Here is an 18,916-nt window from a genome sequence, read left to right on the forward strand (position 1 = left end):
TCAGTATTACAGTAGATAGCGCTGCATGAACTGAATACCACAGTAAATTTGTGGGTGGGGCTAGAAGGTGTTAGTGCCCTAGAAAGGGTGGAGATGTTCACTGCATCCATGTTTCACTCTATAGCCTTGGCCTTTCCTAGAAGAGCCAGTGCATAGGAGACAGGGCCTCTATCACCACCAAATATGCTGTACCACTGAATGTGTGGCTCTCTACCACCCACCCCTCTATATACCTTGCATGCTAGCTACAAGGGTGGCTGAAGACCACAACAAAAAATAATGCCATTTCAATCATGGGCAGGCATAGGACTGTAATAAAAAATATAAAGTCAGCTCTCTCTAGCTTTGAGATGCCTGCAAATATGCTCTGCTGAATGAATTAATGCATGGTATAGTATGATAGTAACTGAGATGCACTTGCATAGCTTAGTGGCTACTTACTGTGCTAGTACTGCCATGTAAGGCTGGAGTAAATCCCCAACCCTTGCTTTGTGTCTTAATGCTTCCCTAAAGTTTTGTAAATTGCATTTTTGCATTTTCTCACTCACACACACACACACACACACACACACACACACACACCTGTATGCACGCATTCACAGGAACACACAAACACACATGCATGCACTCACATACACACACACACACACACACACACACACACACACACACACACACACACACACACACACACACACACATACACACACAAATCTAGTGTATAACAGATGTAATTGAAGCTGCAAGCTTTTGAAAATTTTATTAGTGCTGCCTGTAAATAGCTAAACATGAACATTGAAACACTTGATTTAACAGAAATGTTCCTGTCATGATATTTTTCTGTGACATTGCCAGAGTTCATGACATTTAAATTCCGTTTATGTCCCTGGAGTCACAAAACAGCTAATCCCCTGCCAAAATCAGAATGCTTTAATTTATGCTGGAACAGCAAAATTGCATGTACTAATGTTCTGGAAGTCTGACACAATGACTGCAAATAACAGTGTAATTTAAAATGTTGGAGTTAATCTGCTTTGTCTAGAATGTCTTTTTAAGGGAAAATCAGAATAAATCATCTGAAAACCACAAGCAGCAAATGTTTAAAGATACAGCAGACATATGTTTTCTTTTAATTTTAGGGAGTCACATCCAGCACAGATTGCCTTGCCACTCTATAAATGGGAGCCTAAAGCAAACCCCAAAAAAGAAGAGGATATCGGGCCCCTCATTCAGCATATTTATGAGGTACAGTAAGTGTTCATGATGTAAGCAAACTATTCACAACTAAAACTTGAGTAAACCTGAACCATTGATGGTAATTGTGGTCATGCTAATGATGGTAACAAGACAGCTGTCAGAAACTGTATGTTGACATCATAAGTTATATAATATAGCAGTGCAAACTGCAGAAATATGATTTGTTACCACATCACATAGAAAGTGATGGTAGCACATGGTAACTTTATTATGTGCAGATCTGGCAGAGAGCGGTGATATTTATTATTATTGGACAGGAACGAGCCTTTGTAGAATTAGAATAAAACACTGCAGGGTTGTGACACACTGTAATACCAGCAATTTTAGAACTAAATCTGAATACCTGGCTTCATCTTTTGCATCAACCAATATTATGAGTGATGCATTCCTACACAATGACATGTAACCTGTCAAACCTTATTACTGAAATTTATGATAACCTGTTCAGGATGAGTTTTTCTGCCTTTCAGGCAGTGAGTGCTGGGATAGGTCCTGACTCCCTCACCATCCTGCACTGATTAAGCAGGTAATCAGAAAATGAATGAATGAATAAAAAATGCTTTTTTTACAATGTACAATGTGTTGGTACACTAGCTTCCTTCCTGACCTTCATAAGAACAGTGAGAGTAATAAAAAGTAAGAAACGTAAAACGCTTGATAACTGTCATACTGAGCGTTGACTTTAATTAGGCTTTTAATGAGTGACATTTAGAGGCATAGAGCACAGCATATGGCAAGGGGTACAGAGAAAATTCCAATCCTGATTATTATTTAAATGCATAGTAGGGCTGCAGCAGCGATGTGGTACTGGGCATCAGGCAAGCAGCTGGTATATACTGTATGTTCAAATGGCGGACAGCATAACAACATTCAGAGGCAGATATACTGTGCAGCTGCAGAGGTGTGCTAGAAGAAGGCAGCGCACTGCGCTCTCATGGAAGCACATCCTATTATATCTGAGGTCCCGCCTCCCCCCCAGCATATACATAGCTGCAGTATAGCAACTTCCAGGTGCCCAGCTTTATATGTACACTATACCTTTCAGCTGTCCCTGATTTTGCAGAATGTCCTTGATTTCACAGCATATTTTTGCTTTGTCCCTTCTAAAATTTTTGATTTTCTGATAAATTACTGAGGATTATCATTAGACATTAGAATTTCTTACTTTACATTATTCAGAAAATGCATTTTGATGCAAAACCAGTTGCTCTATTAAATATGTAACTGAATTAGTGAAAGTTTAAAAATTGTCCTAATTTTTGAACTCCCCCCCCCCCATTATTTCTTGCTTTATCCAGAGTTCTAGCACAAAGAAGTTGAGAGATAGAATCTACACAGACACACATATGTTCATAGGTTAGTGCTATGCTATCTGCTCTTGTCAACCATTTTAAACTTCCCTTTCAAAGATGAGAATCAAACCTATCCATACACCCCCAACACACACCCCTATGCAGAACTAGGGAGGGTCGAAGGGGTCAGCTGCCTCATGTGCAAGGTGTTAGGAGGAGTATTGTCAAAAGCCAGTCTGGTGGTACTTGAAGATTGGCATTCAAAAATGAATGATGATACTGAGTGTGCCGTCACAGGTGAAGCACTGAAATAATTTGTTTGTGGTGTTATACCTGTAGCAAGATTCATTTTTTTTCTTATTGGTCCTCTACTTAGAGTTGTGTACCTGTAGTCACTGCTGACAGCAAACCTATGGACAATTTATGTCACCAATCTACCTACCCTATTTCTGTGAGATGTGGGAGAAAGAAAAATCCAAACAAATCCCAGCAAAACCATGGAGAACATGCAAACTGCACACAAAAAGCACCCCAGACAAGTACTGACCTGGAGAACCTCTTGCTTGAGATGACAGTGCAACTGACTGTGCCAGCATACACATACCTACATATACATACAACACAAACATGGAAAAGTAATTGTATAGGAATGACTATGCTTGATATCAGCACATGAATTATTAAAACAGACCTTTGTCAAAACTTCTTATGTAACATCTGTGTCATAAGTCACTTTGCATTCCTATTAGAAGTATGAAAACAGGATTCAGGCATTACCTGATTAACCACAGTTTATGAAGTTAGAAAAAAGAGATGAATGGTAAGGAGTTTATATTTCTGTGTTATTGACACATTGTCAGTCATAATGTACAAGGAATAACTGAGAAGCAAATAGCACTAATACACAGAAATGGATGGAGACAATGTTGTTCAGAGGTTAGCAGCACCGATCCACTCTGGATATGACCAACCTGTACATGGAGCACTGGGCAAATGTACTCCATAATGTAAGACTAGCCGAGTTTGCAGCTGTTTTTAATGGAAGATGCACTTATGCTGCCTTACTGTCCACCATCAGTATAACAGTATAACCCTCATGGCATCTTGCACATGCTTGATGACGAGGCTGCAGAGTGTTTCCTGCTACACAACCTTAGTAAAAAAGTGCAACCCCATCTCCAGTAGCACCTTGTGTGCTCATCGTCTGTAGCCACAGTAATGTAGATCTGAGTAGTAAGGCAGTATAGTGAATTAAGGAAAGAGCTGCCATGAAAGTGTATTTGTTGCCCTACATTTGATGTCCTCTGTCATCTCTTGCAATTTTATCATGTTACATCCAAACATTTGCTCCTATTTTACCGCAGACAAGAGACAGTTGTGTTTCCCCCATGCCCTACTAGAACATCTTTCCCCGGATATTCTATGTCTCACTGAAACCTGGCTAAAACCGTCAGCCTCAGACAATGAGGTTATACCACCAGGTTACAATATATTAAGGCTTGACTGTACCACTAAGAAGGGAGATGGGGTAGCTGTTCTTTATAAATCCACTCTAGAGATGACCAGTGATGCCCCACAATCAACACAAGTTGATAAGGCTGAAATTATTATTACTAAACTACATATCAATAAAAATAAATGCATATATATTGCCTGTGTCTATATTCCCCAGGTAATAATATAAAGATTCTAGAGGATATTCTATGCTGGATGTCAAATAATTACCCCTCAAGAAACCATTGTTCTTGGGGACTTTAACATGGACTAGTACACCTGCTCCTCAGAGCCCCCTATTCATCATGTTAACCTATATGGATTCACACAGGTCACATCTTCCCCCACTAGGATAAGTAAACCCAACAATAAACTACCATAGACTGGATACTTATTAACAATCATCCCCATATGTACAAAGCTGGAACTCTGCCTGATGACATAAGTGATCACCTTCTCACCTACATAATCAGGCAAAAGGTTGAAATCCCTAACCAACCCACTTATAAAACAATTAGGAACAAGAAAAATGTTAACCTCAATAATTTCCAAAAGGAACTCAAACTCTGTAATTGGTCAGTCCTAAAACATCTGTCACTAGAAGAAGCTGTAAAATACTTTAATAGCAAATTCTTAGCCATCCTAGACACCCACTCACCAGCACTTTCTATTAGAACTAAAACTAAAGCTGCCCCATGGCTTTCAGAAGAAACCAGGCAAAAAATCTCACTTAGAAACAAAGCCTGGGCCACTTAGCGAGCCACAAAAGCCCCCACAGATCAACTTAGTTATAGACAGCTAAGGAATGATACAAAAAAATCTGTTATAACTGACAAAAAAACATTATTGCCACCTACAACAGAAACACCAAAATAAACCCCAAAAATTTGGGCAGGCATAAATAAACGTCTTCACCCAGGACAATCCACCACCGTTACACCATCAACTTCTAATGAAAAACTCCAGTGGAGGTTGCCAATTCCTTCAATAGCTTCTTTACAGAAACTGTCCAGCATCTAGCTAGTCAATTATCCCCTAGCGGACCAACTCAAATTACTACTACACCCAGTGCCCAAACTACCTTTAACTTACAACCAGTCTCAACATCATTTATCCAAAAACTAATCAAGAAATTAAAACCAACTACCCTAGCTGCAGATCTCCTCCCAGCAGAGTACTTACAAAAAGCAGCTGATGCCGTAGCCTACCCAATATCCATTCTGATCAATAGAACTATATCTGAAGCTTCAATCCCCTCCATCTGGAAGATATCCCATGTTATCCCACTCCGTAAAGGAGGCAGCTCCACTGAGCTCTCAAATTACAGACCAATAGCTATTCTCTCACCGCTAGTCAAAATTATGGAAAAATGCATCCACAGACAACTCCTGAACTATCTTACAAAGAACACTCTCCTAACAAACTCTCAACATGCTTTTAGACCATACCACAGCATTAGCATTGCTCTCCTCTCCTTCACTCATGTCATAAATCAAAACCAAAACAGTAATAAACTTTCCTCAGCCATCTTTTTAGATCTTTCCAAGGCTTTCAACATGGTAAACCACCAAGTACTTATACAAACATTGGAACACTGGAAACAATTTCCCTAGACACCCAGGCTATTAAATGGTTCCAATCTTATCTGACCGGTAGACAACAGGCAGTCCTAAGGAAGGACAACCTATCCTCTCTTTTACCTATCACACTTGGAGTCCCCCAGGGCTGTATGTTAGGACCCCTCCTATTTTCCATATTTATTAATGACCTGCACAAGGTAATCACAGATGCAACCTCTAGTCAATACGCAGATGACTCAACCCTAATATGTTTGGCCACATCCCCAACAGTGCTGCAGTCTTTATCCCAAAACACTTTTAATGCTGTTGAAAATTGGCTCCTTAATTGCCGTCTCTTATTAAATCTGAACAAAACTAAGCTGCTGCTGTTCTCACCATCTTGAAGGTCCACACCCCCAACTTTCTCCATAAAATCCAACAATGGCAGCATTATTTCTACAGACCCTTCTACCAAGCTCCTAGGTGTAATAGTTGACAATAACCTGAAGTTTGACTTGCACATTAACCATATGATTAAAGCAGTTAATAAAAAACTTGGCTCTCTATATAGGATTAAACCCTTCCTAACTCCCCAAAGCTAGGACTGCTATTGCTCGTACACACCTACTCTCACCACTCCTCTATGCTTCCCCCCTAATTCACAAACTCAAGTAAAACTGACCTGAATAATTCACTAGCTGCTATAATCACATTGCTAGATTTGCCACTGGTACAGTCTATAGAGCCCACCACTGCCTTAAGCTTAATCTTCTAGGGTGACTTGAGCTACTTAACCTATTCAGGTCAACCAACTAGTAATTGCCCGTAAGATTCTCTACCAGTCCAAATATTCACCTATTCTTAAAAGTCTTATCACCCCCTACCAGAATCTCAAGACACTGTGGTCATCCAACAAAATGTTAGTGTACACGTTAAAAACTAACAACTCAGCTGGGGAAGCTCTGTTTGCCAACTCTGTTGGTAAAACAAGAAATTCACTTCCTGCTGACCTAACTTCAGAACCCTCTTTAGCCCAATTCAAAAAAATCGTATACAGTACTTTAAAACACGACGGTTATGTCCTTGCTTTACCCCTGACTAACTTCTACCCTATCAACTGCGTGCCTAATGAGGACTTCCTTGCCTCTAAGTGACTATATCTTAGTTACTGGTTAATAACCTAATAGCTTTGTGTGACTGTCTGATGCTTAGATCCTTTTAATGAATGTAAATCTGTATGGAATTAGTAAAATGTGATTTACATGTATATATGAAATAGTTTTTGTAATATATATGGAGCTTTTCTCCCCAGGCCTCCTCTGAAAATAGATACATATCCAGTCAGACTATCCCAGTCAACAAATGTAAAATAAATAAATAAATTTGCACAGCTTCCATCTAATCAGCAACCCCTCTCCATCAGAGCCTAGTGCTATTTAATAGCATGAATACAGAGCTGAGAGTTCCCATGGTTAAACATACTTTTTTTCAAATATCTTCAGTTCTCAAGCACCTGTAACATCATTTGACAGTATAGGCAATCAGATCACACCATTGTTTATCCTTACATCAAACTCTATTTTCCAGCTCTTCCAGCTCTGAAGGTGTAAATGTTTCTCTACATTCAACCTGTTTACTGCCTCCCTCAACCAGAGCAGCAAGTTAACACCCAGTGCCAGTGGCCATCAGTGCTCTGTTTAAATAAATGGCCCACTGAACTACTGCTCAAATTACTGCTCATTCCAAAGTTCGGATATCTGTGCAGCTATTGACTGATGAAAGATACTGTCTGAATTCTTTATCGGTCAGTAGTCCCTGAGATATTTTTTCTTGCATTTCGGGTGCAGCACAGAGGCTATTTCTATATCCCAAACCCCATGTATTTGTTTATTTTATATCATATCCAAGTAGGTAACAGGGTCAGATCTTGTCCCTTTTCAGTCACTATTCAGCCTATAATACAGAAACAGAACATATTTTTCACTATTTACAGCAGATATATAACTTAACAAAGAGGTACTCAAGAACATCTTTGCATAAAGGAAAAAAAAATAATTCATACAGAATGAAATAGAAAGAAATCACTTTGTTGTGTGAAATATTTCTTTGTTTTTTTAACTGGGATATCCAGCTAAGTGGTTAGGAATTTTACATTGTCCATATAGGTTCAGGGAGAAAGGCTCAGTTGTACAACACAGATGTATGGATTACTTAGATATAAAAGAGACAGGATGAATGAAATAGAAAAAGAGGCAGACAGAACAATCCCTTTTAACACATATATAATACTGAATTAAGTGTAATACAGGTAAGAGATGCCAGAGATTAGATATTAATTCTTTCAGCACAAGTCTGCTTCTACTGCTTTTTGAGTCATACTCAGAGCAGATGACTATGTTAGGCTTTCTGCTGAGTCAGAGAACTAACCCTAACTTTGCAGGTCTGGTGTATAAAACATTTAAAATTAACATGAACATGTGGTACATCAATCTGTCCAGAAAATAATCTATATAAATGATGTATTTTTATGAGTCTAGAGAAGCCTTTACCAAAGAATGAATGTAGCCCTCTTTAATTTCACTTTGAAGTAATGGACATTTTAATGAAATATCTCTTATAGTGTTTAACATAATTTATCTATATTTTTATACCAGCCACCTACCAAAACATTGATTTTGATATTAGATCTATGTCTCTAATGTAGCTTAGCACAAGGCCACATATTATCAACTATTGTTTTCAAATGAGAATGGTACAGATTATTATCAAACTGTTATAAAGAAATGCAAGAAGTATACTAGAAAACAACATCCCAAGGACCATAAAATCACAAATATTTATAAAAAATGACAGTCAAAATTAAGCATATGTAAGATCACAGCTATCAACAATCTCTCACAAATGTAAACATATGCACCCGACTAAATGCCCTATACCATATGTTAGTGCTAAGTTTTTCTGAGTGTTTTTGAGGGGTGAGAAATGAGGGATGCATAAATGTCATATAGCAAGGTAAGTGGATGCAACAGGGTTCAGAATCAAGCTTTCACATTCCCAGCGTTGTACTAGATAATGCTGTTTTCCTAATCAAGCAATAGCAACACTGTGTTTTACATTACTTCTTTTGAATTCTTACATGCCCTTCCAGTCTCTGTAGCTTGTTTTAGTCAAGGACAGAAACCGACTGAGCTAGTAATTGTTGGAGCCACATGCAAATTCTTTTTTTCGCTACTTTCACAGAATGCAGACTACAGACATCTGATGACCGATGATCATAATTTAAGATGACCAAGCAGACATGTTTGATACATGATAAATCATTTGCCAGAGGGCAGAAGTTAGAAAACAGCAAAACACATCTTCAGCTCTATTGTTATCATTAGACACAGAGGAAGTAACAGCAATTCTAAATAAAATATTTATCAAACAAAGAGGTAAACAAAATAATTGCCATATAGTCATATACTGTTAAAGCTGATATGGAAATTGTTTGAAAATGATTGCATCAATAAATAAAGCTTTGTCTAAAACATAATTGTAAAGTCAGAAAAAGAGCTGCCATTTAAAATACTCAGACCATTTTAAGTCCATTTTCTGACATATGTGATCTAAAAATCCTCTTTATAACTAGACATAAAATAGAAAGATCAACTGGAACTCTTTGATTCTGCTTCATAACCCTGAACTTCAAACTCCTGAAGCAAAACATTATGTCCAAAAAAAAAAAAATTAAAAATAGATAAGCTTTAAAAGTGAAAACTCTTTAAGATTTGAAATTCAGTAAACATTATTTATATAGTTTCCTAGCTGGCTAATGACCACAAGGGCACCCATTCATCTGGGGACATATTGTTAGAAGGATAACACCTGAAGTTAGACAAAAAATATCTAAATCAACTTCACATGCTTTCTCAAACATTCTTAGGATATGATGTAATTCTGGATTATATATACTGGGAATACGTAAAGTATTATTTTCCAATGTCTGCATTAAAGTATAATCATTTCTATGAATAGCATGTAGATTTAAATTACGAGTATATAGTTTCAAATCACACACTAACTTAGCCAAATCAACAGGTTAATCATAATAAAACAAGTTTATTACTAGTTTTTTTATAGGTATTTTTTTATTTTTATTTTTCATTATTAATTTTATTGTATTAATTTTATTGTAGTAGTCTACTGCATTATTATATTATTATTTATCATCTTTTGATATGTGGAGTTTAACAAGTGGATGAGATGTTAAGCTTAGTCATTAAACGTAATGAGTTTTTTTATCGGCTGCTGAACCTTCAATTTTATGTGAATGTGGATAGAAAATAGGAAAGGAAATGCTGTTTTATGTCTGATGAAGTTTAGTAATTGTACTAAAGGAAAGCGCTCATATATTAAAATTGTTTATTCATCCAGTGTTCCTGGTTTTTGCCTGTACCTACTGTCTTTTTGCCTTTTGTGGTTTACATCCTTTTTTAGTTTATTTGGTGCCTTTTTAAACCAAGCCATGCATCCAAATTCTCTGACAAGGAGGAGGGGCAAAGCCTCTTCTCAGATGCCCCTGTCAGGGCTGTAAATCCTACATACCCCTTGCTTCTGTATTCTGATATAAAGATGACAAAAGTAACAGTTGTAAGTGAATACTTGTTTTATGAACAACTGAGTATTCATCTTCTTCTCCAGTGTGTTCAACCTCAGGGAGCTTGCCCCTTCCAAGAAATAATCACTCCTGCAGTTTGCATTCAGGCCTATTCAGAATTTTTATACTATCAGCTTTTCTGTTTCAGGATTTTGAAGATGAGGTTCATTAAGAAGTGAATTTAACTCCTAATTACCACCCACAACTCATACAATTCAAGGGTAGCGCTTACCACATAAGAACACAATGGAACTTGTATACCAAACTGGCTTTAAAAATGAATAAATAAAAGTTTAGACTAGACAGGTTAGAATAAAGACACTACATGTTCAGGTTTTATTCGTACTAAATATGAGTTTCATAACTTCTTTTAACAGTGTTCTGCTTACCTACTGACAACGTCACTGTCTCTCTCTTCATGTCTTCATTTATCAGCCCTTGACAGTGCAGCTTAGGAAGTAGGCCTGGTCCTTAGTATTGAGAGCAGAGCTGTCAATATTTGATTTCATTCTAAAACTAAATGACATTGTCAATCAGTATGAACTTAAAAGCTTAAATACAAAATATGTCAAAATTTTAAATCATAACGTTTCAATAAACCTGGAAAAAAATTAAGCTTCAGGCATACTCATAAACCCTTTAAGCTTGCATAAACTTGCTCTTAGATCAAAGAAAATAAATAAACTAAATCATATCAAAGAAGTTTTATAACACATATAAAAAAGAAAAAAGAAATTAGAACCAATATTAAAGGTATTCCTGAGGGATTTAAAATATTTTATGAAAATATAAATAATACTACAAATAACCTAGATCACAATAATATAGTTAAAACTTTTCTAAGGGAAACTATAAGTTATAGAGGAGCAAGTGAACAGATTAAAAAATTGATAGAGCATTCACTTTAACAAAAATAAAAGATTAAATAAAAACGTTAAAAAATGATAAGGTGCCAGGCTTAGATGGTCTTATACCAGAACTATATAAAATACTACCGGATGATGCAGTTAAAATATGAGATAAGGTTTATAGAGAAATAAAAACATCTGCTGAAGTCCCCCATCATGGAAATATTCCCTTATATCACCTATTTTAAAACAAGATAAGGATCCTACAAAGTGTTCAGCATATAGACCCATCTCCCTTTTAAACATGGATTAAAAGATGTACCTGTCCATTTTACCTGGCAAAATGAAAATACTTATACCCAAACTAATTAACAATGATTAAACTGTGTTTATTTTAAATAGACAAGGATAGGATAATATAATAAGAATACATACATTACTAGACTATGCAAATAAAAATAAAAAAAACGTTCTATCATTAGTCTCAATTTAGATAAGGCTTTTGACTCATTTAATTTGTTGTACCTGTTTAAATTGGTTTAATTTCCAAGTTATACAATAACTCTTATGCTTATATTTAAATAGTTTATTTTCTTTCTAATTACTTTAAATTACAAAAAGACACTAAACAAGACTGTCCATTATCACCTTTACTTTTTGCATTAGCTGTAGCATCCTTTGCTAATAGTATTAGATTCAATTAGAATATTAATGGTATCAAAATAAAAGAAGATTTCAGACTAAAGATTCAACTCTTTGCTGATGATATTTTTTAACAATAGGAAATATAGAAAATTCATTTGAACATATAATTAGTTATATGAGTCAGTTTGAAGTAATCTCAAACTTAAGATTTAATCATAATAAAACAAGTACATTATTAATTAATAAAACATTAAAAAATTATACAAAATATTCTAACTTCAGCTGGAAAAACAAACAAACAAAATACCTTGTATAACCTTTATGTGTAATAGTAAAGAAATTATATAAACAAACTTTCAACAAGTTGTTGATAAAATGTTAAATTTAGTCACAAACTGGAACAAATTCTTCTTTACCATGGAAGAGTTATTAATATTTATTAAGATGGTAATTTTCCCTAACATATTGTTTGTTTTACAATCTTTAGTACTATCTCCACCAATAAAAATGATGAAGAAGATAAATAATATTCTACATACATTTTTTGACATCCTAATAAACCAAGAGTTTCCTTTGACTGGCACAGAAAAAGTTGAGATAATTGTAGAATCCTAGTATCCTAGTTTCCTAGTATCTAGTAGACTAGTATCCTAGTTTAACAATTGTAAAAGTTATAGCATTGTGGATAAATTCATCTTATGATTCAAAATGGAAACAAGTACATTGACAACTATTATTAATAAATAATAAATATCTCACAACCAATCACAAACAAATAGTACCTAATAGTTTTATCTGGTTATTAAAAGATTTTTGTGCATATGGTATAACACCCTCGTCTCAAATTTCCTAGTTAAATAATATAATTTCCTCTTTCCAAAAGTTCACATATTCTAACCATTGTATTAAAAATATAATATTTTCTGTGTTTCCAACTGCATATACAAATGACTGATTAGGAACTCATAACGTCAAAAAAATGCCAGTATTGAAGCAACAAAGTAATTTAATTTATTGGCCTCAGTTCTTAAAAAGTACTGATATACATACTGTTGAAAATTTAAGGTCCAAATACAAATCAAGATTCTGAGAATTGGTTATTTTTTCAAATATTTAGACCCTTTGTGAACACAGAGGTAAATAAGCTATTTAACCTAGATATGAAATTGTTCCCCAAATTTTTTGAATTCTTAATAAATAACAATAATAATACAATGAGAAATAAATCACATTTTCCATAAATTTATAAACTTCTTAAGTTAGATTTCACATATTTAGATAACTCTTATTAGAACTACTACTCAAAAATTACTATTGAAGACTCCTCTCAAGAATACAAGAAGTTAATATTAAAATCCACAGATAAAACTACAACTTCATTATAATGGAAATTTTTCACTTGTTAATTTTTACAGAGAGCTTTTGTCACTCCTAACAAAAATTACAATTATGTATAAATCAAACAGAATTTGACTATTGTGACTAAACTAGCTAATGAGCCTTGATATCCACATCCCGCCCCCAACCCACCCCCAATTAAGGAAACCACTATAATATATGTCTCCAAAGCCAACTTCATGCTTCTTAAGACAGAAGTGGTGAACTTCATGACACACATGTAGATGGACAATACAGGTACGACTGCTGAATCCTACACAAATGCACTCTATAAGCAGTGCATGGATTGTGCTATCCCAAACAGAACAAGACACTATCCTCCAAAAAAAGGAAGCCAATCTGGTGGTCCCCTGCCATAAACAAACTGTACAACAGAAGGAAGAAATTTTTGCAAAAGAGAGTAAAATCCCATGAGTGGAGGAGCTCCCTGGTCAGCCTCAGTAAGAAGCTCAGATCCCTTATAAGATCCTCCAAAGCTAGCTATGTAAACAAAAAAGCCACTGATTCTAAGGACAACTACAAAACATTCTATAGCTATGTCAAGGATCTCAATGGCAACTCCCAGATCTGCTCTAGGTTACAGAACAACGGCACAAAAATTACACAACCAACTGATATTGCCAACATCCTGGCAGATAGGTTCAGTGCTAACTTTACCCCCACTCACCCCCTAAAGGGCCCATATCTATACAGGAAGAATGCAGAGTCCCTGTAGTCACAACTACGCAGGTAAAAGCTGCACTCTCTAAAGCCAAAAACACAGCCTCCATGGGACCGCACAACATCCCAGGCTGCATTTTACACAAACTTCAAAACAAACTGGCTCCCCACCTAAGCACCATGTTCAATCATAGCCTCACATCAGGCTTTGTGCCCACTGAATAGCATACAGCAACAGTTACCGCACTCCACAAAGGGGGAGCCACCACTGATCCCGGGAACTATCGCCCTATTAGCCTGACGAGCCTGGTCTGTAAGGCCATGGAACGTATCATCATGGAACTCATAAACAAAGACATTGGTACCCTCCAAACTCTAGATCCCACCCAGTTCAGGTTTATGAAAGGCAAATCATGCTGTCTGAACTTGATCAACTTCTTTGAGGCAGTCACCAAAGCCGTAGATGAGGGTAAGGTGGTTCACACAGCCTATTTTGACCTTGCCAAGGCTTTCGACACCATCCCCCATTCTGGAATTATAGCTAAACTCACTAAACTATGTATAAATACCTATGTCATAAGATGGGTTGCCAACTGGTTCACTGACAGAACCCACACTGTAAATGTTGCACACTCCAAATCTAACCTCAAACCAGAGACAAGTGGAATACCACAGGGTTCCGTCCTGGGACCTCTCCTGTTTGGTATCTACTTCTCTGAAGTACAGACTAACACAGAAGGCCTCTGGCTAATGAAGTTCGCAGATGACTGCAAACTAGGAGCCATAGTCGAGTCCCCAAATGATGTGGAAATCCTAAAGAAGGGCCTCGCTGAGACAGATGCCTGGTGTCAGAGCCATGGCCTCAAGCTCAATGCCAAAAAGTGAATTGTCATCCCCTTTGGTAAAAACTCTGTACCCATGAACTACTACATAGACAGCAGTATACTTAACACCGAATGTGTGATAAGAGACCTTGGGACCCAGGTGGACAGTAGTCTGTCCTTTGATGGTCACATCGCCACAGTAGTCAGGAAGTCCTTCTACGTGGCACACCTCATCATAAAAGGGTTCTCATCCAGGAAAAAAGAGGTCATTGTTCCCCTTTACTCGACACTCATTAGACCTGTTATAGAGTACAACGCCCCTTTTGGAATGTACCTCACAAGACATCTGCAGCAGCTGGAAAGGCCACAGAAGTACCTCACAAAGAGGATTACTGCCCTCAAACAGATGCCCTACACTGACTGCCTCAAAAAACTCCAGCTTTACTCCATAGCATATCGCCTACTTTGAGGTGACCTCTGCCTAACATATAAAGCTATGTCAAACCCAGAGCTGTTGGACATGCTACACCTAAAGAAATCCCAATCCCTCCGAGCTACACACTCTAGGGACCTAAACCTTGTCACCACAATAAACAAGACATGCTGGAGGGATAGATTCCTGTCCCAGAGACTTCCCATCTATGTCAAGCAAAGTTCTTCATTAGCACTCTTCAGGAAAAATCTTGATGAGTGGATGAAAAATAGGAAATACACCCCGAGGATCAATTCTGTGTCTCTACTCAACAGTGGCACAGGAAAATAACTTTCTTGGGTGGCATAAGCTAGGGAACCTTGTTGGCTAGGCTTACGTAGGCTGTCGGGCCAATAGCCTAGTACCTACCTATGAACCTATGAACCTATGAATTAAATGCTGAATATGTGATTCTGATAGCTGATTGGACACATATGGTATATGAATCTGAAGTCATCTCACCATTTTGGAAAAAAATAACTTTATTTAAGCTCTATGGTCAGATAGATGTAATATTTCAAAATCTTTAATTTTATTTAATGATCCATTTCCTGAGATAATTCCAAAAACCCAAGTGCCTCTTCTTTGGTCTATTCTTGTTATAGCCAGAAAAGTAATTACTAAAACAGTAAAAGTAAAGTTACCTCCTCTAGTATTGAATTTATTAGTATGGCAAAAAGTGTTTGCAGTAGTGAACTGTGCACTAAAAAGATGAGAGCTTCTAATATTACACATTCATATAAATCTTGGCTTAAACTTAAATACTTTCTTGAAAAAAATTGTTGTTGATGTATAACTCTGATGTATTGATCAGCTGTGGACCTATGTAAATAGTCTATTTGTTTGTTTTATAATAGATTTGTTTACTGCTTTAAAATCAAATAAAAAAAAAATGATTTGGTTTCATCGAGTTTGCCCGTGCAGGTCCCCACAGAAATAGACTCTCCCAGTTGATTTTTTTCTGTATATTACTGACATATGCTGTGGGGGGGGGGGGTTCAGCCCCCAAATCATCAATGAATATTGAACTCCTTTGAGACTCCATAGTTTTTGTGGAAGTGGAGCAACCAGACAAAATGGGAGTTCTATAATCAGGACATTATCCAGCTGAGCTCTCCCAGTTAACTTCTATCCTTTTTGTAAAGGCATAATTTTAGTATAAGTTATAAATCAACTCCATCATTCAGTTTATTAAAATGTCATGTTCTTTAGTTGCCATTTGTATATGGTGTGATAAAACAAGTTGTAGCAGCCCTGCTTTTACTTTCACATATTAAATGGATGTTCTTTGTGTTTCACTGTTGCAGTCATTACATTTGGGTAATCTGCTTGCAGGTATCCCTCAGTCGGCCTGATTAACAAAGTCTTGGGTCCTACATCGGTTGCTGTCCCTTCTTCCATGACGTCAGGTTGTCAGTGAGGCTCTTTTGCATCCCCTGATACCCGCTACTTCTGATTCGCAAGCCTCTACTGAGACCCATTCGGAGTCAGGTATGCCACGAGATGCTTCAACTATGGAACCCGCAGATGTCTCTACTTTGGATGGGTCTGGAGCCGCTGTGCAGGCACTGGCTTCTGAGGGTGTATTCAGGCCTACAGACTTGCATATTAAACCGATGCCTCCTTCTTCTTTTAGGCCTAAATCTCAAACCATGCCTAAAAAACCGACGCCCAGGCCACATGCTCAGGCCTCAATGCCTAAAAAACAAATAAGAATGGCTGAAGATCTAATAACTCTAATCAGGGGTAGCCAACCCCCCCCCCCCTTTCTAAGAGGCCTAGGACCGAAGTAATTTATAAATCTTCTGACCAGAATTCTGTTTTTTCTGATTCTTCTGATGATCTGGATTTGCCCTTATCTACTTATGAAGATTCTGATGCAGAGGACTCCATTCACTCTGCTTCCCCTCCAGAGGATTTTTCTTTTGGGGAAACCTTACATACTCTAAGGAAGCATTTCCACTGGGAAAGCCAGGATTTTTCTGATTCAAAAAAGAGGCTTAGGGATTTCTTACTCCTACCTCAGCATAGGCATTTAATTATTCCTCCTGTACTAGACATTGTTGATGATGTTTTTTCGGAATCTAGTTTGGCCCCTGATTCCTTGCCTCCTGCTCCCAGAAAACCAGACAGATACTACAGGTTCCCTGAGTTGCATAAGTTCCTTTTAACAAATCCTATTGCGGATCCAGAGACTATTTCACAGGGGCCCAAGGGCATTAAGGCTTCTACTGCTAAAAATCCTACCCCTTCTGATAGAGACTCCAGGGCGCTGGATAGATGGGGTAAGAAGGTTTACAGTTCTGCAACCTTGGCCATTAGGGCTTTAAACTGCCAGTTTCATATGTTAAAGTATCAGCAACATTTTATTGGATTGCTTAAACAGAAAATTAATGTTGATTCCTGACTGTGTGGAAAATAAAGAATTGCAGGATGTAATGCATTCTGCTGAACAAGTTGGAAAACATACTTTGCAATGTGGTTTTGATTCATTAGAGGCCTCTTGCAGGGCCACTGTTACTGGGTCTGTGCTCAGAAGGCATGCTTGGCTTAAGGAGCAATCTTTGCCTGATCATGTTAAAGCTAAATTGTTGGATGCTCTCTAAATCAGGACCACCTGTTTGGCAACAAGGCTGAGAAAGTTCTTAAAAAGATGGAAGATAAAGCTAAATCTATGCAAACTGTTAAAGATTTCTTACAAGTTCAGGCTCCTAGATTTAGTAGGCACTTGCCCTCTAAGAATTGGTCCTTTGCAGCCCTTTCAGGTATTCTCAAGCCAAACCTAGACACAGCAAAAACCCCAGGTTTCAGTCCCAGGGGACACACACAGGACTAAGCAGTGGGGGGCCTCTACGTCCATATCTGGGAGTAATAAGACTCCCCCCTATGGTAAACTGTCTCAATGACTTCCTTTTAAAATTTCCAAGCACTTATCAACTGACTGCCCCTTTGGGGGGGGGAGATTGCTTTTCATGCAAAGAACTGGGAACTCATTACCCAGGACAAATGGGTTTTAAATACAGTGTCCCAGGGATACAGATTTCACTTCCACACATTGCTAACACCAAGCAGGTGGCTAGACCTACCCCCAAATCAGTGCATATGAGGAAACTACAGTGGTATCAAAAAAGCCCATGGTGTCAACATTCTCAGGATCTAGAAGCAGTTATTCCTATCATACCTTGCCTATGCCTAGAGGTCCTTTGGTGGGCAGAGGCCTGCCACCAAAACAAGGGACTACCTTTCACACCACCCCCTGCCGCCCAAACCCTAACAACAGATGCATCAGACTATGCATGGGGGGCTCACCTGGCAGGGAAGTGCATTCAGGCAAATGGAAACCGAGTCAAATGCACCTGCATATCAATCAAAAAAAATGTTAGCTGTACAGAATGCTCTGACAGCCTTCAAGGTCCACATTCTTCCAGGACAACTAATGGTAAAGATGGACAGCACCACTGTTATGCGGTACATAAACAAGCAGGGGGGTACACATTCTTACCCCCTCTGCAGACAAACCATGGCATTGTGGAACACAGCCTTGAGCTACCAAGTGCACCTACAAGCTCAATTCCTGCCAGGAAAATTAAATACACTGGCATACGGACAGTGGAAACTGAAACCAAGGATTTTCAACATGTTGACAAGAAAATGGGAGAGCCCAGATATAGACCTGTTTGCCTCTCCCCAGAACTACCAATTGGACAAATTTTGCACAAGGACTCCCCACAAACAAGCCTGGAAAGTGGATGCTCTGTCCTTCAACTGGAAAAACCTATCAGTCTATGCCTTCCCCCTTTGCCTCTGCTCTCCAAAGTACTACTAAAA

At 37.7% G+C, this 18,916-nt stretch overlaps 1 protein-coding gene across 1 annotated transcript in view; it reads left to right on the top strand.

The window, feature by feature from the left end:
- ITGA8 (integrin subunit alpha 8) overlaps window positions 1–18,916 on the top strand; it is a 1,841,490-nt gene that overhangs the window by 1,514,861 nt on the left and 307,713 nt on the right. The window contains exon 24 of the mRNA XM_044067504.1: window positions 1,140–1,245. Within this exon, the coding sequence (XP_043923439.1) occupies window positions 1,140–1,245 (106 nt within the window). The remainder of the gene's footprint in view (window positions 1–1,139; window positions 1,246–18,916) is intronic.

This window comes from Protopterus annectens, chromosome 3.part1, assembly GCF_019279795.1.
Source record: "Protopterus annectens isolate FY-2018-M chromosome 3.part1, PAN1.0, whole genome shotgun sequence".
Taxonomy (NCBI): Eukaryota; Metazoa; Chordata; order Ceratodontiformes; family Protopteridae; genus Protopterus; species Protopterus annectens.